The following is a 26,645-nucleotide window of genomic DNA, read 5'->3' as shown; positions in this document are numbered from 1 at the left end:
CTTGAACCTCATCTTCACCAACCTCCTCCGCCTCACCTTCATCCTCCTGACCAGAAGGATTAGACGGATCCGGAGAAGGGTTTGCTTGCTGCTTCCATGACCCTGGCGAATTCGGACGCGAAGCCTCACCATCAGTGTCCTGAACTTCCGACGCAGAAACCTCCACTTCCTTACGAAGAAGCCTCACTTGCGACTTCGGTCGCGAACTGGATTCCTTTCCTGAGTGATGACGTGACTCATGACCCCTCTTCTTATGCTTCTTCCTAGAAGACTTTGAAGCATGAGCAGATGACGACTCCGATCGCGACCTCGATCGAGACCTCGACCTTGAACGCAGAGACAGAGACTTCAAAGTCTTCTTTTCTTTCTTATTTTTAAGCTTCGCAATGTGGAGCTTCGTCTCCCTCTCCCGACGGGCCTTCGGAGTCATTTAATTGCACGATGGGCAATCCTCGACGTCATGGTCGGAGCTTAGACACTAGACGCAGCACTCATGCGGGTCAGTTATGGACATAGTCTTGCCACATTCCCCGCAAGCCTTAAAACCAGTCTTCTTCGAAGACATCTCGACAGAAGACGAAGATACAGTGAAAATTATCACAAAGTAACAAAGTTACTACAAAGCTACTGTACGATCCCAGAAAACCGTTAGCGTCGATGACGCGGAAAAAAGGGAACTGATGTCATCACGCCGGCGTGGGCCTAATATGGTGTCGGTGACGTCAGCGGAGTCACGCGCGATGCCGTGCCTCTGTGACGTCGGTCCACGTCGGCGGGAAGCTACAAAAATAATTTCCGAATGCTGCTGACGCAGGGGGATATTCACAAGGTGAGGAATCCACTGGCAGATGTATCTCTCCAGACCTGGCTGTCCAGGCAGTAATGTCTAGCAAACGTGTGCAGCGGGGCCCACGTAGCTGCATGACAGATGTCCTGCAAGGGAACTCTCCAACCCAGGGCAGTAGTAGCCGCCGTGGCCCGAGTGGAATGGGCGTGCAGCCCAACAGGAGGCTCCTTTTTCGCCAAGGAGTAGCAAGACGGCCCACCGAGAGATGGTCCACTTGTTCACTGTCCGTCCCTTCTTTGCGACCACGTAACCAAAAAAAAGCTGGTCGTCCACCCGGAACTGGTGTGTGCAGTCCAGATAGAATGAGAGCGCACGTTTTGGGTCCAGACGGTGGAGCCTCTCTTCCTCCTTCGAGGGATGTGGAGACAGATAGAAGGTGGGCAAGGTGATGGACTGCCCGATGTGAAAGACTGTGACTACCTTGGGTAGGAAAGAAGGACGAGTCCTTACAACAACCTTGTCCGGATGGACAGAGAGGAAAGGAGGTTTAGAAGATAGAGCCTGGAGCTCACTCACTATCCTGGCAGAGGTGATGACAATCAGGAATGCAGTGTTAAGAGTCAGAAGATGAAGAGCGCACTTCTGATATGTGCGAACAAGATTCAAGTCCCACTGAGGCATCACGAAGGGAACAGGAGGGAACATGTGCGTGATGCCTTTGAAGAATCTATTAACAACAGGGGACTTGAAAAGAGAAGGCTGATCAGGAAGCCTAAAGAAGGCTGAAATGGCAGAGAGGTAGCCCTTGACAGTGCCCAGAGCAGAGCCCTGCTAGGCAAGAGAAAGAAGCAAGAGGAGAACATCTGAAAGGGGGGCAGAGAGTGGATCCACAGCCTTTGCTGAACAACATGCCACAAATGTGTTCCACCTGCAGGCGTATACAGTTTTTGTGGAGGGACGCCTGGCTGCCAGAATCACATCGTAAACTTCAGGAGGCAAGTCAAATGGCCTAAACGGACACCGCTCAATCTCCACGCATGTAGGTGGAGACTGGACAGGTTCGGGTTGAGGACCGTCCCCTGCTGCTGCGACAGAAGGTCCTCTTGAAGAGGCAGACGAATCGGGGGATCGACTGACAAGCTGAGTAGCTTGGGATACCAGTATCTTCGTGCCCAGTCCGGAGCCGCAAGGATGACTTGGGCCCGGTCTCGCCTGATCTTCTTCAGCACTCTGGGCAGAAGTGGTATAGGCGGAAAGGCGTACAACAGACTGCAGCTCCACTGGCGACGAAAAGCGTTACAAAGCGAGTGCACCTTGGAAATTCCCACGCGCAGAACTGATGACATTGTGCGTTCACTTCGGTGGCGAATAGATCTAACCAAGGCTCTCCCCACTGCTGGAAGAGACCATTCGTGATCCATCAAGCACCGGCGGCTGAGTTCGTCCACCCTGGCGTTCAGGGAACCTGCCGGGTGTTGAACCACCAGGGTGATGCCCTGGTGTTCTAGCCTTTGCCAGAGGTGCAGAGACTCCTGGCAAAGGGTCCAGGACCCCACCCCACCCTGTTTGTTGCAGTACCACATGGCGGTGGTGTTGTCCGTGAACACCTGCACTACACTTCCCTGGACAGAGGGAAGGAATGCCTTCAGTGCAAGTCGGATCGCCCGCAGCTCCAGAAGGTTGGTATGGAGCCGGGACTCCGCCTGAGACCAGAGGCCTCTGATCCCAGGTCAACCCCACGCCGCACGGCTCCTCGTATCTGCCCTAGTCTCTGCCCCCTGCACCGACGCGGCCAAGGGCTCGCCCCCAGTTTCCGGTGACTGCGTTTCCCCCTGTGCTCTTCTGCCGTGTTTTTCCCCCTGTGCTTTATTGCTGTGTTTTCATTTTGTAATTTCTCTTTTTGGATTTTTTTTTTATTGCCTTCTCAGGCGCTCCTTGCGCCCTGCCCTCTGTGCCCCCCCGCCCCCGCTTCCCGCCGCTGCTCCCCGCGGCCCGCCCCCTTTTCCTTCTTGTTTCCCGGCCCTCGCCCATTGGCCACCCTGCTCCCGCCTCCCAGCTGCTCCTCCCTCCCACTTCGCCTCTTATGGAGGCCGCATGGCGGCCGCGCCTGTGGCGCGCCAAAGGCAAGCCCGTCTGCGCCCGTCCGCGCTGGACCGCGCCCAGCGCCAGATCCCCTGGAGCCCGCGCTCCCCGCAACACCAGACTGCACTACGACTCCAGCACCGTCCAAGCACTCAACACCAAACGAGACCACCCCTGCTACCGAGCCACCCCGAAGCACACCCAAGGGCCCTTCGCCTGCCGGAAATGCAGATTCAGCAGCATCCAGCCCACCAAACCACCAACCAGTGAACCCAACCACCTCCCCTGCATCCTCCTCAACACTCGCTCCTCTCGCAAACACGCCATTGAACTCTAGGACCTAGACTCCACCTGTCCCGACATCGCCTTCCTGACGGAGACCTGGCTGAATGCCACCTCAGCACCAGACATCGCCATAGCCATCCCACATGGCTACAACATCTCCCGCAGAGACCGCACCAACGGAGTGGGAGGGGGAATTGCCATCATCCACAAGGACACCCTCAGAGTCTCGACCAACACCGACGACACCCTCACCAACGCCGAGCACATGCACTTCCAGATTCACACCGACCCCAACACCACCCTCAGAGGAACACTCGTCTACAGACCACCCGGACCACGCACACAGTTCAGAGACACCATCGCCGACCTCTTCAGCACCCACGCCCTCGCCTCCATGGACTACATCCTCCTCGGGGACCTGAACTTCCACCTCGAGAACAACAACAACGCCAACTCCACCACCCTGATCGTCAACCTCGCCAACCTTGGACTCAAACAACTCACGAGGGCACCCACCCACACCGCTGGACACACGCTGGACCCCATCTTCTCCACCAGCCCCCAAGTCACCTTCAACCACACCACCGAGCCCCACTGGACCAACCACAGATGCATCCTCTTCACCTTCAGGAAACCCACCACACACCACCGCGCCCAACAGCTGCCACACCGCTGCTGGGGCAAGATCACCAAGGATCAACTGACCACCACCCTCGCTCTGAGACCAACCGCCGACCCCACTGACCCGGACACCGCCGCGACCAACCTCAAACAGTGGATCAATGACTGCGCCGACACCCTTGCCCCTCTCAAGACCTCCACAACCAACCACACCAACAAGAAAGCCGCCTGGTTTACCGAAGACCTCCGGATTTCCAGGCGCACCTGCCGGAAGCTGGAGAAGAAATGGCTCCACAACAGAACACCAGACAGCCACACAGCCCACAAGAGCGCCAGCCGCCGACACCACCAACTCATCAGGACCGCCAAGAGGACCACCTTCAAAGACTGCTTAGACAACAACGCACACAACACCAAAGAGCTCTTCAGCATCGTGAAAGAACTCTCCAACCCCAGCTCCAACACCAATGACAACCCACCATCACAAGAACTGTGCGACTCCCTGGCCGCCTTCTTTCACTGCAAGATCACCAACATCCACGGCAGCTTCAACTCCGACATCCCCGCACCCACCACCGAGACCACCACCCGTGCGACAACCACCCGCATCAGCCGCCTGACCGCCTGGTCCAACGTCAGCGATGAAGACACCATCGAAATCATGAACTCCATCCACTCCGGATCCCCATCTGACCCCTGCCCTCACCACTTCTTCAACAAAGCCAGCATAACCATCGCGCCCCACCTCCGAAAAAAAATCAACAGTTCCTTTGAGACATCAACTTTCCCGGAAAGCTGGAAGCACGCCGAGATCAACGCCCTTCTGAAGAAGCCCAAGGCGGACCCCAAGGACCTCAAGAACTTCCGGCCCATCTCCTTGCTCCCGTTCCCGGCAAAAGTGACGGAGAAGATTGTCAACAAACAGCTAACCCACTACCTCGAAGACAACAACATCCTGGACCCCTCCCAATCCGGTTTTCGCAGCAACCATAGCACCGAGACTGCCCTCATCGCCGCCACTGACGACATCAGGATCCTGATGGACAAAGGAGAAACTGCCACCCTCATCCTCCTGGACCTATCAGCAGCCTTCGACAAAGTCTGCCACCGCACCCTATCAGCACGCCTCCATGACGCCGGAATTCAAGAGAAGGCCCTGGCCTGGACCACATCCTTCTTCTCCGGCAGAACCCAGAGCGTCCGTTTCCCACCCTTTTGCTCGAAATCCATCGAGATCATCTGCGGCGTCCCACAGGGATCCTCCCTCAGCCCGACGCTGTTCAATATCTACATGGCACCGCTCACCCACGTCGCTCGACAACATAACCTCAACATCAACTCCTACGCCAACGACACCCAGCTGATCATATCCCTCACCGAAGACCCCCACACCGCCAAAGCTAACCTTCGCAGAGGAATGAAGGCCGTAGCCGACTGGATGAAGGACAGCAGACTGAAGCTGAAGTCAGACAAGACGGAGGTCCTCATTCTCGGACCCACCCCATCAGCCTGGGACGACTCTTGGTGGCCCACATCGCTAGGCACAGCCCCGGAACCCACAGACCACGCACGCAACCTGGGGGTCATCCTCGACCCCACCCTCTCCATGACCAGGCAAGTCAACGCCGTCTCCACGTCCTGCTTCAGCACCCTCAGCATGCTCCACAGGATCTTCAAATGGATCCCTCCCGACACGAGAAAAACTGTCACCCAGGCCCTCATCACCAGCAGACTCGACTACGGGAACGCCCTCTACTCAGGAACAACAACCAAGCTCCTGAGACGACTTCAACGAATCCAGAACGCCTCGGCACGACTGATCCTCGACGTCCCCCGACGCAGCCACATCACACCCCACCTGAGAGGTCTGCACTGGCTCCCCGTCAACAAGAGGATCACCTTCAAACTCCTCATCCAGGCACACAAAGCCCTACACAACACCGGACCTACATACCTCAACAACCGTCTTAGCTTCCACACCCCCACCCGAAACCTCCGCTCAGCCAACCTCGCCCTCGCCACAGTTCCCCGCTTCCGGAAAACCACCACCTGCGGCAGATCCTTCTCCTACCTCGCAGCCAAGGCCTGGAACGCTCTCCCCACCAGCCTACGACAGACTCAGGACCTGCTGGCCTTCAGAAGACTCCTCAAGACCTGGCTCTTCGACCAATAGCGGCACCCCCTGCCCCCAGCGCCTTGAGACCCTCACAGGTATGTAGCGCGCTTTATAAATGTAGTGATTGATTGATTGATTGATTGATTGATTGATCTCCCTCTCTCCCATGTGGTCCCCCCATCCCAGGAGGGACGCATCTGTCACCACTACGTGCTGCGGTTGGGGTAGGGACCCGCGACCGCCGACCCAATCGCGGTTCGTGAGCCACCACTGCAACTGACTCGCAGTGCCCTCCGAGATCAGGACGTGGTCGGACAGGTTGCCCTGATGCTTTGCCCACTGAAACTTCAGGTCCCACTGCAGAGCCTGCAACCTCCACCTGGCGTGATGCACCAGAAGGATGCAGGAGGCCATCAGCCCCAGGAGCCGCAGCGTCAACCTGGCCGAGACTCGGGATAAAGGCTGAATGATTGGAATCAGAGCCGGAATATCCCAAACCCACTGCTCAGGGGGAAAAACCAGAAACTGCGCGAGTCCAGAACTGCTCGGATGAAAAGGAACTTCTGAGAGGTGCACAGGTATGACTTTGGCACGTTGATGGAGAACCCCAGCGAATGCAGGAGGTCGGCCGTAGTCTGGAGGTGGGAAACAACTGTTTGGGGCGAGCCCGCCTTCAACAACCAATCATCGAGATAGGGGAAGACTGAAACCCCTGATCTGCGCAGATGAGCTGCGACCACCGCCATCACTTTCGTGAACACCCGAGGGGCGCTGTTTAGGCCGAAGGGGAGCACGGTAAACAAAGTGCTTGTGGCCTACCGTGAACCGCAGATAGCACCGGTGGTCCGGCAGGACGGGGATGTGAAAATACGCGTCCTGCAAGTCCAACGCTACCACTCAGTCTCCTGGGTCCAGGGCAGCTAGGACCTGAGCCAAAGTCAGCATCTTGAACTTCTCCTTCCGGAGGAAGCCGTTGACGCTCCGTAGGTCCAAGATAGGGCGCAGGCCTCCTTTGCCCTTCTTGGGTACCAGAAAGTAGTGGGAATAGCAACCACGTCCTACTTCTTGCCCAGGAACGTGCTCGATGGCCCCCTTGGCCAAGAGGGCCGTAACTTCCTCCTGTAGAATTCGCAAGTTATCCCCCGACATGCGGTAGTTCTGCAGTGGCATGGCTGGAGGGGTCTCCTCAGAGGGGAGGGAGTAGCCCCTTCGGACGATTTGCAGCACCCACCTGTCCGACGTGATGGTATGCCAGTGGGGCAGGTGATGGCGGACCCTGCCCCCCACTGGCGTCGAATGGGCCTGAAATGCCGGACTACAAAGGCTTAGAGGCAGATGCTGCAGGGGTGGGTGTGGACTGACCCTGCTGGTGTCCCCCGGTACCGCTAAGGTGGTAACCACGCCCGCGACCGCGTTGAGCCTGGGTCTGCGGCCTGTGGCTGGCTGGATGTGAGGGTCGCCCCTTCCTTGGCCACGAAAGGGATGAAAGGCGGAGGTTTGCTGGCATTGGCCGAGGCCCAAGGACGGCACCGTGTTGGGAGCGCCGCTACTGCGAGTGACTGTTGGAGTTGAGCCAATTTAATTGGACATGTCGGTGAGCATAATTTGAAGACGCCACCTAATGAACCCACGGGTCTGCGGATAATTGGAGGCAGTATTGAGACGCCTACCCGCTAATTTTTGTTTCTCTCGCAGAATCCTCTAAAGTTTGGACTTCTGTTCAAGGGCCATTACAATTTATGATTGGCTGATTGTATTTTAAGCTAAAATTCCCTTCGCTCAAGTAAATTCTTGTCCTGATGATGACCGCATAGTAACCCAGCGGTCGAAACGCCGTTGACGCCCCTTTGTGGCCATAATTTTGAGAAGGACACATTATCTTGTCTTTGTTGTTCCTTGTAGATATCATGTTTGTTTGTTAGCCACGTGTTTGGCATGTGAATTGTGTTTTTTTGTTCTGCCAACATTTTTCTTGAGCGTTTATGTTCCTTGGATTGTTTTTATAAAAAATGAAATACATGCATAATAAATTCTAACTGCTTTTGTAAATTCATCTATGTGTATCTAGGCTTCTTCTTTTTTTTTACACCTATGCCCTGATTACCTATGGTACACTTCTACAGGGTCTGACAAGGTGAACCAATTCCCAACTGTGGATGTACCTAGAGTACATAGTGAATTTAGAGAGAGTGCATCTGGGCTGTGGGTCTGATTAGCAGGCCCACAGCCACATCTAAGTCGAAAACCAGTAAAGCAAAATCAAAAAGTGGGGGGGACCATAGGAAGCAGACCCTACTCTCCTACATCAACGACGGCGCCGGGGCCGAAGCACCCAACAGCGCCGGGGCCGAAGCACCCGACGGTGCCGGGCCGGAGCCACCGGCCCGCTAAAGGCTCCCAGTTGACCCTCGGGGATCGAAGGTGCCTCAGCAGGTACCGGGGAAGGGAAGTGCGACCTCATGGCAGTGAGGAAAGCACGTATCTCCTCCGGCGTCATGTGCAGCCAAGGGACCGACGGGTATGGAGCTGGACGCGGTGCCTGCAGTTCCGACGGAGCCAAGGTGTCTCCCGAACCCCCGGCCGCATCGCGCGAGCGTCGGGGGGAGTTGGAACAGCGATGACATCTCTTTGACTTCTTTTTCGAATGCCTCGACTTACCTGAGGACTTGGAGCCCAACGAGTGGTGGTGACTCGTCGAGCGGCGATGACTGCGGCTCCGCGACCGGTACCTCGACTTCCTCCTCGACTGGGACCTCGAGCGGCGCGGAGCCGACTGCCGGAGCTCGAGTAGCTTACAGGACCGCTCCTGTCTAGCCTTCGAGGTCAAGGCCCGGCAGTCGGGGCACGACTTGTCATCATGGTAGGCCCCGAGGCAATAAAGGCACCGAGGGTGGGGGTCGGTCATCGACATCAGGCGGTGACAGGCCACGCAAGGTTTAATATCAGGCATCCCTATCGGCACCGCAAGTCGAAGGTCAACTCGAAAAGTGATCAAAAGGTTAGTCAAAAAATGCCTAAGAGTACTGCTCTTCCCAGATCGGCGCTTGCTAGTGAAGAAAAAAGAAGAACTGAGGTCAGCGCGTGAGGGCGGCGTCTAAGTACTTCGACGACTTCATACCAGCGATCAAGACGCCGACGACGGATGCGGAGCCGCAGACGACGCCTAGAGACGTGCAGGGGTACTGCTGACGAAAACTTTCCGTATCCAGTCGGACGCCTGGGGATATTCTAAGGTAAGGAATCTAAAATTAACCTGTTTCTTTCAGATCAGAGAGATTCCCTAGGTGCCTGCATACTTTGACTTCAGATCCCACTCAAGATTACACTTATGTCGTCTGACATGCTTCACCAGCAGGATGCAGGAGGCCATCAGAGCCAGTAGCCTCAGAGTCAATGTCAATTAAATCCACGATTGAGGCTCAAACATCTGGATCATAGCACAAATATCCTGGACTCTCCGCCCCAGAAGATAGGCATGTAAGTGCACTATATCCACACTGGCTCAAATGAAAGGGAGCGTCTGAGAAGCTGTCAGGTGTGACAGTGAACCCCGCGGACAGCAAAAGGTTTGCCATAGTCTTGAGGTAGGTGACAACTGCCTGGGGGCAGCCCACCTTTAGCAGCACAATGAACGTGGCCAAACGTGAACTGCAGGTAGCACCTGTGTGTAGGAAGCGGTCTCTTCATGTAGTATACCTAAAAGAGGTATGCTGAGTAAAGAGTCCTGCAATCTCTTGTGAGCGGACATGGGTTCGCTCTAGCAATCCCAAGGTACTCTATCTAGAGGGGGGGGGGGGTTGAGCAGCCTTAGGCTTATCAGAGAGAAGTGTTAGACCTTTGCAGCACACACAGAGTCAATAAATGATACACACACTCAAAAAGGAGATCCACACCAGTTTGTAAAAATAACAAGTAGCTTTATATATATTTTAAACTCAAGACCCTCTTTATCAAGTAGGTACTTCTTCATAAAAGACTGTACCGTTGACCAACAGTGCATTTTTACACATAATGCTTTCCTATGGGAGAAAGAACATTTATTGCATATATATACTTTTGAGGAGTTTCCGTGAGATTCCTTTCGGTCGTGAGGACCACAGTGTCCCCAGCAGATTGGTCATATCTGTCCAGGTGCTGGACAGTTTGGTAACTTTGCATGCTACGTGGTAGAAAGGAAGGTGGGGGCACCTGGAAATAGGCTACAAGAGGGGACTTGGGGCCACGTCCAGGAGCTGCCACTGAGCAGCTCAGGTCATGAGGGTCCTGGGAGCAGTCTGTTTCTTCAGGCCCATGCCAGGCGGCTTGGATGGAGAGTGTTTGTGGTTGGCTGGATTTCATGCATCATGGCGCTCACTATTGTCAGTCAGGCCCAGAAAAGGAGGGCAAAAACAGGACAGCTGGGCCACCCTCAGTGCTGGCTACTGTGGAGCGGACATCCCTTGTCAGCTTGTCATCTGTGATGTCACTGTAGCCCAGACTGGGCTGTCAACAAGCTTTGTTTGCGGTATGAGACGGTTACCCTGGGTATTGGTACAAGAGGGCTTGAGGAGGTGCTTGCATCTTCAGGCATGGAAGGAAGATGAGTTTGACGAACTCGCCCCACTGAAGACCCCGCTAAGCAGACCCGGCAGCAAGAAGGCCCCATGGTTCACCGACGAACTCAAGAGCTCCAAGAAGAACTGCCGAGCCCTCGAGAAAGTCTGGAGAAGGGAACCGACACCGGACAACAGGACCTCCTTCAAACTTGCCACCCGGAAACACCACCAGCTGATCCGCGCTGCCAAGAAAACAGCTTTCAAGGACCGGTTGGACAACAACGCACACAACTGCAAGGAACTCTTCAACATCGTGAAAGAGCTTTCCAACCCCAGTGCAGGAAACAACGACATCACCCCATCGCAAGACCTCTGCAACTCCCTCGCCTTATACTTCCACAACAAGATCGCGGACATACACAACAGCTTCAACAACCAACCAACGCACACCATGACCGAACAACCACCCCCCACCACCACCCTCCACGCCTCGACCCCGATCAGCACCGAAGACACCATCCACACGATGAACTCCATCCACTCCGGATCACCGACCGACCCCTGCCCTCACCACGTCTTCAACAAGGCCGACGCTGTCATCGCACCCCACTTGCGAGACATCATCAACACATCCTTCGACACCACCATCTTCCCTGAGAGCTGGAAACACGCCAAACTCAGCGCTCTACTCAGGAAACCAACAGCAGACCCCACCGACCTCAAGAACTACCGCCCCATCTCGCTCCTCCCGTTTCCAGCTAAAGTCATCGAGAAGACCGTCAACAAGCAGATGGCCGCCTTCCTCGAGACGAACGGATCCCTCGACCCCTCACAGTCCGGCTTCCGAGCCAATCACAGCACCGAGACCGCCCTCATCGCCGCCACCGATGACATCCGAGCCCTGATGGACAATGGAGAAACAGTGGCCCTCATCCTCCTAGACCTTTCCGCGGCATTCGACACGGTCTGCCACCGCACCCTAGTACGGCGCCTCAGCAACATCGGAATCCAGGACAAGGCGCTGGAATGGATCATCTCCTTCCTCGACGGAAGAACACAGAGAGTCCGCCTACCACCATTCAAGTCAGAGGCCTCCGAAGTCATCTGCGGCGTCCCTCAAGGATCATCTCTGAGCCCCACCCTCTTCAACGTCTACATGAGCCCCCTCGCGGCCATCGTACGCAAACACAACCTCAGCATAATCTCCTACGCCGACGACACCCAGCTGATCCTCTCCCTGACCAACGACCCCGCCGCCGCCAGAGCCAACCTGCACGAAGGGATGAAAGAGGTGGCCGAGTGGATGACGACCAGCCGCCTGAAACTGAACTCGGACAAGACGGAGGTCCTCATCCTGGGCTCCTCGCCCTCCGCCTGGGACGACTCCTGGTGGCCTCCCGCCCTGGGCACCGCACCCAAACCGACAGACCACGCACGCAACCTGGGCTTCATCCTGGACTCCTCCCTCTCCATGACCAGGCAAGTCAACAACGTCTCCTCGGCGTGCTTCAACATCCTACGCATGCTACGGAAGATCTTCTGGTGAATCCCCACCGAGACCAGGAAGACCGTCACCCAGGCCCTCGTCACCAGCCGACTGGACTACGGCAACGCCCTCTACGCCGGCACCACTGCCAAGCTCCAGAAGAGACTCCAGCGGATCCAGAACGCCTCAGCCAGACTCATCCTCGACATCCCACGAACCAGCCACATCTCCGGACATCTGAGAGACCTTCACTGGCTCCCCGTCAACAAAAGAATCACCTTCCGCCTCCTCACCCACGCACACAAAGCCCTACACGACCAAGGCCCGAGCTACCTCAACAGCCGACTCAACTTCTACGCTCCCAAACGCCACCTCCGATCAGCCAACCACGCCCTCGCCGCCGTCCCCCGCATCCGACGAGCGACTACAGGAGGAAGGTCCTTCTCCTACCTGGCCGCAAAGACCTGGAACTCCCTCCCTCCCGACCTGCGCCTGACCCAAGACCACCTCTCCTTCAGGAAGAAGCTGAAGACCTGGCTGTTCGAGCAGTAGCGGCACCCCCCCCCCAGCGCCTTGAGACCCTACGGGTATGTAGCGCGCTTTATAAGTGTCATTGATTGATTGATTGATTGACCTCCTTCAGTGTACTGACCATCTCCTGGGTGCCTAATGCTCTGTGGACCCAGTGGACAGCAGCTTCTTTAAACTGGAAGCTGTGGCCGGTGCCTGCAGGCTGCAGGGGACTAGTTCCTCTACTCCAAAGAGATGCTGGCTGCTGGGTAAAGTGCTGGCAACCCTCCAGGGCTTGTGGATGATACACAGCTGCAGGATGAGTCGGGTTTTTGCAAATGTCAAGTCTCTGTGAGGCAGGCAGTGTTTGGTGCCAAAAGTCCACAGCAATATTCAGTTCTTGCAGGTTCAGCTCTTTAGTGTCCTCTTTTTCATTGTTGTCAGTGCAGCCTGAAGTTCTGGATTCAAGGAGCCCCCTAAATACTCAATTTAAGGGTGTTAGGTGAGTGGAGAGTGGAGCCAATGGACTATCTACCCATTGGATCACTAAGCCCCCTATATGAACCCTTCCTATGGGAAGTGGGTATAACCTAGTTTTAGTTTCCTAAATTCGGCCATCACCAAGATGGCGGAATTTTCCTAGTGTGGGGCACATCAGGCACCTCACCTTAAGGGTGTGGCTGTTCTGGGTGTGCTCGATGCCTACTTTGCATAGTAATTTCTCATCTGTGTTGGTGCCAAATGGGCCTCAGGGCAGGGGGTGGCATCTCCCAGGTCTGGCGGATGCCAGGGTTACATATCAAAGGTGGCATGGCTTTGGAGCCTCCGGCCTTGGTAGTATGCTGATTAGGTGCCATCCTGTTTGGAGGAGGTGTAAACACCTCCTGCCAGAGCAGGCATTATTCCTGACCTCTGAGAGAGGGGCTGTGGCCTCCTCAGGGGTCAGAAGCAAGTCCAGGCAGGCCTGGACCAGTCAGCCAGCACACCAGTGAATAAGTAGGTTTCAGGGTGCATATAAAATCTAACACTGGAATGAATGTGGGTTTATTATTATGAGATGTTTGATATCAAGTATCTTTGGTTTCAGTGAAGCCATCATGTAGCTGGCAAACTCGTAATTACCAGTGCCCAGTACATATACTCAAGATAGCTTCCCTGTTCACTGGCAATGTTCAAGAATCAACTTGGACATCAGAGTGGCGTGTAATATAATGCACCCTGCCTTAAGGCTGTAAGGCCTGCTGTAAGGGTGACTAACATACATTGCATGCAGTGCCTGCAGGTATGGTACAAGAGGTATGCCATGTTGTGTCATCACTTTTGTTTGCACCATGTAATGCAACCTGCGATGGCAGTTTGCATGAGTGTGGTGAAGGGTCCATTAGGGTGAAACAATACATGCTGCAGCCCTTAAGGTCCTTTTTTAGTATCCATGCACTAGGTACCTGGGGTAACATTTACCAATGACTTGCAGGGGTGTAAAGGTATTGCTAACTGGGAAACAATTGTATAGTTTTGGAGAAAGAGATTTGGCACTAGGGACCTGGATTGCAGGAATCCAGTGCACTTCTGTCAAAATTGCATCAGTTGCCAGCCAAAAAGTGGGGATGACCATGTCAAAAAAGGGAACTTTCTTACACTGTGGACTTGCAGGACGTGATGTGAAAACAAGTGTCCTGCAAGTCCAGTGCAACAATCCAGTCTCCAGAGCAGACAAGACCTGAGCCAAGGTGAGCATATTCTATTTCTCATTCCATAGAAAGGCATTGAGAGAGCGCAGATCTATTATAGGATGAAGCCCTCTGTCATTTTTCAGCGCCAAAAAGTAGTGGGACTAGCAACCACAACCACCTTCTGGTGCAGGCACATTCTGGATGGCTGCTTACACTACCTGACAGAGCAAGGACAGATGGTCTGAATCCAGCCAGGCTTGTAATGGTGGCAAAAACAGAAGGGTTTTCAGATATGGAAGGGTGTACCCGTGTTGCAGAATTTGAAGCACCCACTTGTCTGAGGTAATCACAGACCACTAGGGCAGGTCCATCCATGCTGAGCTAGAAATTGACAAAGCCTTTTGTAATATTTACAGCACATTCTGTAAGCATTGGATTAGCTAGTGCCACCCATGCAGAGCCAAACAATGACAATAGCCTTTTACCAATCCAGGCACAGTAGTAAAGCTTTGGATTGATAAAATATCATTCAAGCCAAACTGGGATGAAAAAAGAAAAAAAAAACCTGACAGAGTTGTCTTGCGCTAATTAAAGCTCATCAGAGAGGTGTAGCCTTGTCCAAAAACAAGGGAGCACCCACTATAAGCAGCACATACCCTTTCTGACTTAGAATTCCGCATAAATTATGCAAAATCAGAAGCAGAGAACTCTGGGTTGTTCCTACGTTTAGGTGAAGAACAGTTCCATTGTATGGAACACCCTACACCACCACCGACACTCTGAATCTTCTCACCTCAAATCTTAATTATTCTAGCACAGCTTTAAAACAAACAGAGGATTAGCACAGTGCCGATTATGCTACGCTATTAAGTGACAAAGCCTTCCCTACCATGTAGGCTCCAGACAAACTATTTGTGTTCCCAAGAGCCTTGTACGCAGGAGCCGGGGGAAGGGAGGGAGGTTACTAGGGGTGTTTGTTTTCCCTTTTTGTTATAAAATTGCCTGTATCACTGCCAGCCCCAGCCCCAGGCAAATAGCTGTGTACCACAAGTTTTATACCCTTTCTTGCTGCCGGCCATTGTTTGTAGGCGGATAGCTGTGTAATAAGCTACACAGGCCTCAATAAATCGAATTGTTCTCTAAACTGACAAAACCTTTTGCTATTTTTACAGCAACATCTTTAAGCATAGGATTACATTATGCCGTCTACACCAAACTGAAAAATGCCAAATGCCTTTTACCACTCACTTGTGCAGCATTCCATCCATCATCTTGTGTGTTTTGCTGTTCACCCTATGTGGGAAGGGTATGCCCAGACGTGAGTATCGTGCGCACTACGCCACTGGAATCAAGCTATCCTGGCTGAAGACGGCTGATAGCCAGAAACCGGTCCTAGGATGCTTGATTCCGGTCCAGGGAAGACATGGCTTGGCAGTTTGGTCTGGACTGTTTCCATGATGCACAGGGTAAAGACTGATATGCATATGGCCATGTCTGAACTGGGGTGGCTTAGTGAGCAAAATAACGATGGATTACACCCGGATCTGTGACTGTGGGGGAATGTTTTGCCATTGTGCAACATTCCGTCCATCATCTTGTGTGTTTTGCTGTTCACCCTATGTGGGAAACGTGGGTCCCGTGCTCACTACGCCACTGGAGTCAAGCTATCCTGGCTGAAGACGGCTGATAGCCAGAAACCGGTCCTAGGATGCTTGATTCCGGTCCAGGGAAGACATGGCTTGGCAGTTCGGTCTGAACTGTTCTGATAAGGCACAGGGTCAAGACTGATTTGCATATGGCCATGTCTGAACTGGGGTGGCTTGGTGAGCAGAATAACGATGGATTAAACCCAGATCTGTGACTGGGGGTGAATGTTTTGCCATTGTGCAACATTCCGTCTATCATCTTGTGTGTTTTTCTGTTCACCCTAGGTGGGGAAGGGTATGCCCAGACGTGGGTCCTGTGCTCACTACGCCACTGGAGTCAAGCTATCCTGGCTGAAAACGGCTGATAGCCAGAAAGCGGTCCTAGGATGCATGATTCCGGTCCAGTGAAGACATGGCTTGGCAGTTCGGTCTGGACTGTTCCCATGAGGCACAGGGTCAAGACATGGCTTGGCAGTTCGGTCTGGACTGTTTCCATGAGGTACAGGGTCAAGACTGATTTGCATATGGCCATGTCTGACCTGGGGTGGCTTGCTGAGCAAAATAACGATGGATTAAACCCAGATATGTGACTGGGGGTGAATGTTTTGCCATTGTGCAACATTCCGTCCATCATCTTGTGTGTTTTGCTGTTCACCCTATGTGGGAAGGGTATGCCCAGACATGGGTCCCGTGCTCACTACACCACTGGAGTCAAGCTATCCTGGCTGAAGACGGCTGATAGCCAGAAACTGGTCCTAGGATGCCTGATTCAGATCCAGGGAAGACATGGCTTGGCAGTTCGGTCTGGACTGTTCCCATGAGGCACAGGGTCAAGACTGATTTGCATAATGCCATGTCTGGACTGGGGTGGCTTAGTGAGCGAAATAACAATGGATTAAACCCAGATCTGTGACTGGGGGTGAATGTTTTGCCATTGTGTAACATTACGTCCATCATCTTGTGTGCTTTACCACTCAAGGCATAGTATTACAGCTTTGTATTGGTAAAATACCATCCTAGTCAACCTAGATATTTAAAAGCAACCAATGACACATGTTTCTGATAGGGACTTCTAACCATAGATTACTCCTCTTACAATATTCCCGAGGTGTCAGGCTGGTTCCCGATAATCAAGTGCAGTAGCTGTGCGTGCTGGTAGGTAGCTTTGATCAGCTGCACATTGGCATCGGCTGCGTTGGAAATTATGTCACAGTGCCCATATGAGCACCACCCTGGCCCGCTGACATCAGTTCCTTTTTGCGCCAGCAGCGCAGATCTGTAGAAGATACCTCAGTCAGACCATCCTTTTTCAAGCATTTTCTTTCAATGTGCTTAGGGACAAGTTCCCTCCTAAACCTATGGTTTTAAACCTTATGGGGAGTGCCACAGACAAATGGCAGTGTCTGAACCACACTGGGTTTACCATGACCCCCAAGGCCTGCTCTGAGTGCTAGACAGTGCATGCTATGGTGATCCGCAAGGAGTCGATGAAGCTCCTTGTGGCATGGCAGAAGAAGGCCTGCTCCCAGTCCCGATCCTGAGGAAGATCTCAGGGCCATTCCTGGAGCCGTTCCTAAAGAAGCTCTTCTTCCCTCTCCAAGATGCCCTATTTGAAGTCAGGTAAGTCAAAGAAGCACAAAAAGAAGTCAACACTTTCTTTGGCTTCCCCCTCCTGACCCCATGCTTCGAGGCCCGGCTCCTGCACTCCACCTGTGGAGCCGGCATCTGACCCAGCTCCACGTTTCCCAGAGTTTCCTGAAGCCAGAGTGACTCTTGCTCGGTTTTAGGAGTTCTACCACAACTTGCATGCCATCTTTGAGCCACCACGACTCCCTCTGGCGCGCCTTCAGCCTCATGGTGAGAAGAGGAGCCCAGGCTGAGTTACTGCTGGCAGGCCGGCACAGAGGCCAGACGATGCCTCTAGATATGCCCCCGGATCCGGACTGATGCTGCCATGGATACCTTCTTCCACCCTGGCTCTTTTCCACCAGGCACCATCCGCAACACAACTGGTGCTAGTCGATGATGAGCCACTCATTATCCTTGACTCCAAGCCGGTGCTAATCCTATGCTTAAAAGCTTTGCTAGAAAAAACAGACATTTTAGGTGAGGAAATTCAGAGTTTTGCTGATGTTGTAGGGCGCTCCATCTAAAGGAACTATTCTAGTTGTATGTTCCAACCACGCAATCCTCAACCATGCGTGGCTGAACAACGCTGTCTTAACAGCAACTGCATATTAACCACACATGCCTTTACCATGCATGCCTTTAACACAAATTTAGTTGTAATGAAATATTTGGTAAAGGCATATGCATTGTTAAGGTTCTGCTGTAGCCCCTGTTCTATGTCCAAAAACCGGCCACCTGTCCTGACATACTACCCCAGCTCTAAAAACACCCCAGCCCCTTCCCCCGCTCTAAATACTTAAAGTGGACCACAGCCCTAAATACGAAGCCCACCCTGCCACTCCGCGGCCTGAGCCCTAATCCCTGGCCCCCATATTTGAATTTGATCCGGCCCGCACCCCTAAGCCTTAAATCCTTCACCCCAGAACTCGACCCTGACCCCTGTCTATGTCCTGAGTCCTAAAGCTTTGACCCCATAGCTAAAAAACACCTCAGCCACCCACACTAAGCCCAAAAAGCGCCCACCCAGCCATAAAAAGTACAGTATGCCTGTCCTAACGATCCAGCCCCCCCAACCTGAGTCCTAAACCTGCCCACAGCCGTAAAAAGTACCCTATCCCCATCCCAACTACCCATCCCTCCACCCTATGCCCTAAAACTGGCCTATCGCCCCCAAAAAGGTTATAAAAAAAATTGTACTCACTAAGTTCCTCGTCCGTGCAGGAAGTCACCTCCGACCCTCCACCCAGGTTTCCTCTGCTCACTTCTCCGCCTGAGTCTAGAGTGCTAACTTCCACAGGCGCCTAAACCACACATATGCGTGGTTTAGACGTCCGTGGTGACGTTGTTAAGCTACACGTTGTTCAGACTGCGTGGTTTAGGCTGTTTCCCACTGCTCTCCATCTAAACTTAGTAACTACTTGGGATCACAAAACAATAGCTAGCCAGGGCAAAAATCCAGGTACAAAAAAATACGAGTCACTAAGAAATGTAATATCAAGATGAAGTAACCAAAAGAGCAAAAATATACAATGTTTCGGTTTATGCCTTCCTCAGGTAGTACAGGATTGTGCTCTGTTTACCCAGTGGCTGCACAGCATCATCTGCTTTGAGTCACTTCTTTCAGAATATATATATATATATATATATATATATATATATATATATATATATATATATATATATATATATATATATATCCAGTAAAAGGATGGGAGCCAAATGCATAGACAGTCTGTCAGTGTGGTTGCACTATGGTGTTGAACAAATAAAAATGAAAACAAAAGAAAACATACTGATGTCTGTGGCGCCGTGTGTCCTTGTTGGAGAAGTGGAAAGAGACAGTAAGGAATATATATTTTGGATTGGAAACCTTCTTTGGAGTGCTGGCATTATTTGTGCTGTAGTGCGAATGCTGTTTAACATACTTACAGGGATTCAGTGCCCCGTAGAATTGCACCAACTTTGTGAGGTGGAAGTGGCCGGGCGTTCCACAGGAAACAAAGGTATGCAGAATATATATATATATATATATATATATTCACTGAAAAAACCATAGGTTATAGACCATATATAGTTAGGAATTCGCATTTACAAAACCTTATTTTACTCACACAAAACCATTGAAATTCCATATATAGTTAGTTGCACTAACTATATATCGCGCACCCGCAATCCACTGCTGATGATGTCACATATTACATCATTCATGACATGGTCAGTGACATCACTGATGACATCACTGATGACATCTCAAATGACATCACTGATGACATCTCAAATGACATCACTGATGACATCACTGATGACATCTCATTTGACATTACTGATCACATCACTGATGATATCATTCATGTGATAATACGATGAACCTCTTCAGACTCTAATATAACCTTAGATACAATCAGTGTAAACAGACACTCACAGACTGTCACTCATCCATGGAGTTACTCACACACCTAGTCAGTCATGCAAAGAATCAATCACACCTCCATTTCCTCAACTATACAGTTATACAAACTTTACTTATTCAAACCTATACTAACACATATTTACTCTCTTATACAATCCCTGATACAAGTTCACAATGATCCATACAGCCACTCACACATTCACTGGCTCTTATGCACAGTTATTTATATATGTCAACTCTCACATGTACTGTGTTTTACATATGTACTTACTTTGACATGTAGCACTGAGATATCCATTCACTCACCAATACACTCATGCACACAGTCAACCGCCCATACAGCTGTTTCCACATGCACTTTTGAAACCATACATCTAGTGAATCAACTGCTCACACATCTATGCACAGAGTCATACACCTCCCAGCCACCCACACACACACTCAGTCTCCCATACAAATACTTGGGCAACCAATCAATAACCCATATAGTTACTCATATAGCTACTTATCAACACATGCAACAGTTTACAGAACAACAGACATAATGATGCACAAATTAAGACAGTTTAGTCACTAACCCATGCACTCAGTGAGACACATTTAATCACTCACTCATACAGTCAGTCATGCACCTACTAAATCCTTCATCCAGACACTTATACATCCACTCATTCTTCAATATGTAAGACATATTTTAACTTTACAGAAACATACAGTCACTGGATGTTGTCATCAGTGATGTCATCAGTGATGTCATTTGAGATGTCATCAGTGATGTCATCAGTGATGTCACTGACCATGTCATGAATGATGTAATATGTGACATCATCAGCAGTGGATTGCGGGTGCGCGATATATAGTTAGTGCAACTAACTATATATGGAATTTCAATGGTTTTGTGTGAGTAAAATAAGGTTTTGTAAATGCAAATTCCTAACTATATATGGTCTATAACCTATGGTTTTTTCAGTGAATTTTCAAGGTTTTGTAAATGCTAATTCCTAACTATATATGGTCTATAACCTATGGTTTTTTCAGTGAATTTTCAAGGTTTTGTAAATGCTAATTCCTAACTATATATGGTCTATAGCCTATGGTTTTTTCAGTGAATATATATATATATACATACATATATAAACATATATCATCTGTATATCTATATAAATACAAACATAAATGCATGCATACATATACTTATATGCATACAGATGCATGTTATTTACATGAAAGTTGAAAAAACACTAATAAAAGCAAAGCTAAAAAGCCACCTCATTACAAACAGAATGGCTTTAACTTAAACGAGGGCGAGATCTATTGCATTTTCAATGCTTGTTTACTTTGGTTCCATCAAGAAGGCATTCAGATGTGTCACACATTTGCCATAAATTCTGAATGTTAGCACTCTAGTTGCACATTAGATCACTGTAGTAAAGCTACTGCTCACCAGGGACGTCTGCTGCTGGTATTCAAAGTGCATGTTTCAGTCTGCATGTCAGAATTTTTTTAATGAAATAGAAGAGGATTTGAGAAGTCACTCAAAATGATCCCTAATTTTTCTTTCTGAAGCACTAATCATACTTTCTATGGCAAAATTAACCCCCTCATGTTGTTCCTTTTTAAATTGAGTGTTTTCAGACTTACCACTTCATTCCAATCAAGATGGCTTCTGGTGTGCCATACTTTTGTCATAAGTAAGACTGTTAGCGCTCTAGTTGTTCTTTAGAACACTCTGGGACATTCTGTCATTGGGCTATACTTGGGGTACATCTGGGTGATATTTGGGCTACATTTAGGCTCTTTTGTCTCTGGTGGCCATCTTGGGAGACTGTATGTCAGAATTTTTTAATGAAATTGAAGAGGGTTTGAGAAGTCACTCAAAATGTGCCCTAATTTTTCTTTCTGCAGCACTAGTCATAATTCATATGGCAAAATATACCCCCTCATTTTGTTCCTTTTTAAATTAAATGTTTTAAGAGTTACCACTTTATTCCAATCAAGATGGCTTCAGGTGTGCCATACCTTTGTAATAAGTAGGACTGTTAGCGCTCTAGTTGTTCTTTAGAACACTCTGGGACATTCTGTCATTGGGCTATACTTGGGCTACATCTGGGTGATATTTGGGCTACATTTGGGCTCTTTTGTCTCTGGTGGCCATTTTGGGAGACTGCATGTCAGAATTTTTTAATGAAATAGAAGAGGATTTGAAAAGTCACTCAAAATGTGCCCTAATTTTTCTTTCTGCAGCACTAATAATACCTTCTATTGCATAATATACCCCCTCATTTTGTTCCTTTTTAAATTAAATGTTTTAAGAGTTACCACTTTATTCCCATCACGATGGCTCCAGGTGTGCTATACCTTTGTAATAAGTAGGACTGTTAGCGCTCTAGTTGTTCTTTAGAACACTCTGGGACATTCTGTCATTGGGCTATACTTGGGCTACATCTGGGTGATATTTGGGCTACATTTGGGCTCTTTTGTCTCTGGTGGCCATTTTGGGAGACTGCATGTCAGAATGTTTTAATGAAATAGAAAAGGATTTGAGAAGTCACTCAAAATGTGCCCTAATTTTTCATTCTGCAGCACTAATCATACTTTCTATGGCAAAATATACCCCCTCATGTTGTTTCTTTTTAAATTAAATGTTTTAAGAGTTACCACTTTATTCCAATCAAGATGGCTTCAGGTGTGCCATACCTTTGTAATAAGTAGGACTGTTAGTGCTCTAGTTGTTCTTTAGAACACTCTGGGACATTCTGTCATTGGGCTATACTTGGGCTACATCTGGGTGATATTTGGGCTACATTTGGGCTCTTTTGTCTCTGGTGGCCATTTTGGGAGACTGCATGTCAGAATGTTTTAATGAAATAGAAAAGGATTTGAGAAGTCACTCAAAATGTGCCCTAATTTTTCATTCTGCAGCACTAATCATACTTTCTATGGCAAAATATACCCCCTCATGTTGTTTCTTTTTAAATTAAATGTTTTAAGAGTTACCACTTTATTCCAATCAAGATGGCTTCAGGTGTGCCATACCTTTGTAATAAGTAGGACTGTTAGCGCTCTAGTTGTTCTTTAGAACACTCTAGGAGGCTGCAGTAGAACACAAAGGAATCAACTGACAGTCTCTGTCCTTGTTGGATGTACATGTTTTACTGAGAATGTCAGACTTCATTTTCACATGACTGAGAAAGATAATGTGAATTTACAGAAAATATGCTTTCAGTTTAGCTTATAGATCCCCTTCCAAACCACTGTGGGAAAATCATGAGATATTAGTTTTCTTTCAAACAATATTCATGATATCACAGCAGAAGGTTTTTTCACATGGTAAAATCACCTTGGAACCCACCACAATTCCTAAAACGAGTATGGTACCATCAACAAATGATTTATATTGTAACTAAAGTCCTAAAACCCTCTATTAACTACAATGCTTTTTAATGAGGTGCTATCATGTATATTGGTCCCAAGATGGCTGCCAACACTTCTTGGATGAAGTGCTGACAGCCAATCAGATCAGATGTGTGGTTAGGCTCCGCCCAGATATATATCTTTTTTTAACCTAAATTACTCAAAATCCACTGGAGCACATATATTGAGACCTAGCAAAGGCACATCGGGCTAACAGTCCCTACAATTTTGCCAAGTTTCGTGCAAATCCATTCAGCCGTTCGAGCTAAAAGTGAGGCCAACCGCCCTATGGAAATTAACATGGGAAAAACGCGTTTTGGGACCCCCCTTTTTTCTCGGCCCCCCCTTGATGAAACCCCCCCCAAATTGTCAGGGGCTGCTCAGAAACAAAATGTTCCATTTTCCTGAAAATTTCAGCCAATTCCGTCCACAAACGCCAAAGTTATTAGACATAGAATTTTCAAAAATCCCATAGAGAAAAAATCCTAACTATATATACCTACTGGCGACCGCCAGTAGGTAATATATATATATAGTGACTAACAGAGACATACGATCTATTGGTGCAATTACAGAATAAAAGTGTAAAATCTAATCAAGTATAAGACCTAAAATTCAATGTAAAATTCAATGTATTTTCAGTGCTCAGTATGAATTAATGTGGTAGATAAGCAGAATGGTGAAAAACTTTATTTATTTATGAAAATGCCAAGGGTCTGCGAATTAAATTTGCTTATTGGGTCAAGTTATAATCAGGCACTCAGCCAGAAATCTAACTAATGGACATCATGTAATAAATTGTCTACTGTCCGTCCTTTAAAACTGTTTTCTTACATATTACATGAAGTAACAGATCAGTATTGGTACAAACTTCACCAATATTTACCCAAATCGAAATGCAAAGATTAACCTTGCTAACCCAAAGCATGATGATAATTGTTGAAAACCAACGCAATACTGCGATTGCCTACGACACCCACAATGCATCGTAACTGGCCATGTGGGCTTTCTAGTATAAATTTGCAACACAAACAGGGGACTACTGTTTGTATACCGTGATCAGGGACTGGTAAAGTCCGAAACGTGTAGGTGGGAGAAACCTACAGAAAATAAAGCACATAAACCAACTTTGAAGTGGTGCGCGGCGTCTTCTTTGATGAGGATCTTGATTTGAAAAGTATAGCGAGGCTGTCCCACTCCTCGCCGCCAGCGCCAGCTAGAGAACGCTCCCCCCGCCTGGGACATTTGATAGTGTATATATATGTATATATGCAAACACATACATGTTTACTACATATCTATAACATTATTTAAATGCATAGGAGTACAAGTCATTCGTCATGAGGTTACAGGCTTTGAAAATGGCTCTGGGAAAAGTCACACACACACATATATATATATATATATTTTATATATATATATATATATATATATATAGTATGTATATGTATATGTATATATATATATATATATATATATATATATATATATATATATATATATATATATATATGTATGTATATCCATGTTCACTACATATGTATACCGTTATGTCAGGGTTCATCGTAGGGGAACTAGGATAGGGTGGTGTCTGACATGCTGTGCTGGTTTAGTAGCACAAGGGTTGAAAAGAAGTGGTGCATTCCATTAATGTACTTACAGGTTCCTTCGTTCAACAGTCCACATATTTAGTGGGGGCTCGGGATCTGCGAGGGCTTAGTACTGAAAGAGTTAAATAATGTGTTTCATTTGATCCCTGTACTTACAGGTTCCTTCTTCAGTCACCATTCCAAGGCCTTCTGCTTTATTCTGCCTTTCAAATGCATTCAAGTCGAGAACACTGTTGACAAAAGAAAATAAAGAGAGGTTTAGTGAAATGATAGCAGCCTTGCGCATGGGAAATCTTTGCTCACAATAGACGACCTTGCCCACACACGCACTACACCTTCGTGGTCGGGGAGAAGGTGTAGGGAATGAAAGGTCTAGCATTGTGTGCTCTGAAAATTTTCTATTTTTGGCATGGAGTCCTAATTCGATTCACTGTTTCCCTTTGTGCGAGGACAAAGATACTTTTCTACATGAGTCTCAAATGCACTGAAAGCATAGATGTTACATGGATTCCCCACTTCCAAGGTCACTGCCTTGGTTTAAAAGCTCATCCTCCACCACGCAGGTATCAAAGTTCTGAGTGATGAGCATTTAACAGGAATAAAAAATTACAGTGTCAACATCAGTGATATCAAATCTTTTACTGCCTTCCTCTGTGGCCGACCTACTAGAGGCACATCATACTGGAGGACATGTTATCACAGCCTTTGGAATAGAAACCAGCAATGCCAATGTCCCCACATATGGCTTGTATGAAGAAACTTTAAACACTGGCATAAGATGGAATGCTTTCTTACCTGTAATCCCAGTTATCTCTCAGGAAAATCTCCATTGAAGTCATAAGCACTCAATAGTCCCACCAATGTGTGGGGATCCCGGAGCACTTAATAAATAAATATATATAAATTCCAGGCAAGCTAACTGGAAAAGTGTCATTTGACTGTTTGAATCTCTTTCACAAACCCTTTTTTTAAAGTAGAAAGATGAAGAAAGAGAGAACAGTGTAGTCCTATAGGATGCCATTACATACATGTGAAAAGAGTGTCTGTGGCATTATGGGCCCAGATTCCACCAGCATCCCATCATGCCCAGCAGGTGGCAGTTGCTTCAGTTCATTTTGCCGAGACGGTAGCAGAACTAGGTAGGAAAGCTATTGAATAATCGTCTCTGCTACTTCCACTTGACTTGAATGGAGATTTTTCAATTGAGATTCCCATTAGAAAGAACTGAGATTGAAGGCAAAAAAACCATTCCTTCTCTCTCAGGGGATCTCCATTGATAGTCATAAGCACTGAGTAGAGTAGGACGCCAACCCCCCGCAAACTGTGGTGGAAAGGGATCAGAGAAGAAAGAGTAACCAGATTTAGGCAAATAAATTTCTCAGGGAGGCCAGTCCTACCTGAGCATCTGTTCTAGCACATGAGTCCAAACAATAGTTATTGGCAAAAGTGTTAACAGATCTCCATGTAGCATTTATTTTATGAGGTCCTACACCCACACTCCTCCGGACTCAATGTAGCAAAAGCACAGGGGGTGGTAGTGCCTCAAGAAAGGGACAATTTGACCCTATTAAAGTGGCATCAATGATCCGTCCATACATATCGGGGGATCCAGCGCGCAGAGGTACTGCTGAAAAATCTCTGGATCCAGACTGGCGCTTGGGGGAAATTCTAAGTTAAGGAATCTGCGGCTAGATGTCTCTATCAGATGAACCCTGCTTAGGGAGTCTGCTTGTACATTTTGAGCCCCTGGAAGATGAGTTGCAGTGATTCGCAGGTCTCTGGCTATCAATCAATTCCAAACTGTCTAGGCTTCATGAGACAATGGCCTGGACCTTGTTTCC

General features: G+C 48.9%; 1 protein-coding gene across 5 annotated transcripts in view; it reads right to left on the bottom strand.

The window, feature by feature from the left end:
• RYR3 (ryanodine receptor 3) overlaps positions 1-26,645 on the bottom strand; it is a 1,864,151-nt gene that overhangs the window by 363,677 nt on the left and 1,473,829 nt on the right. For all 5 annotated transcript variants that reach the window (XM_086937034.1, XM_086937032.1, XM_086937031.1 and 2 more), the window contains one exon: positions 24,961-25,034. In XM_086937034.1, the coding sequence (XP_086793160.1) occupies positions 24,961-25,034 (74 nt within the window). The remainder of the gene's footprint in view (positions 1-24,960; positions 25,035-26,645) is intronic.

The sequence above is a fragment of the Lissotriton vulgaris genome, chromosome 9 (assembly GCF_964263255.1).
Source record: "Lissotriton vulgaris chromosome 9, aLisVul1.2, whole genome shotgun sequence".
Classification (NCBI taxonomy): Eukaryota; Metazoa; Chordata; class Amphibia; order Caudata; family Salamandridae; genus Lissotriton; species Lissotriton vulgaris.
Note: the sequence above shows the minus strand (reverse complement) of the source record. Positions and strands in the feature narration are given on the sequence as shown.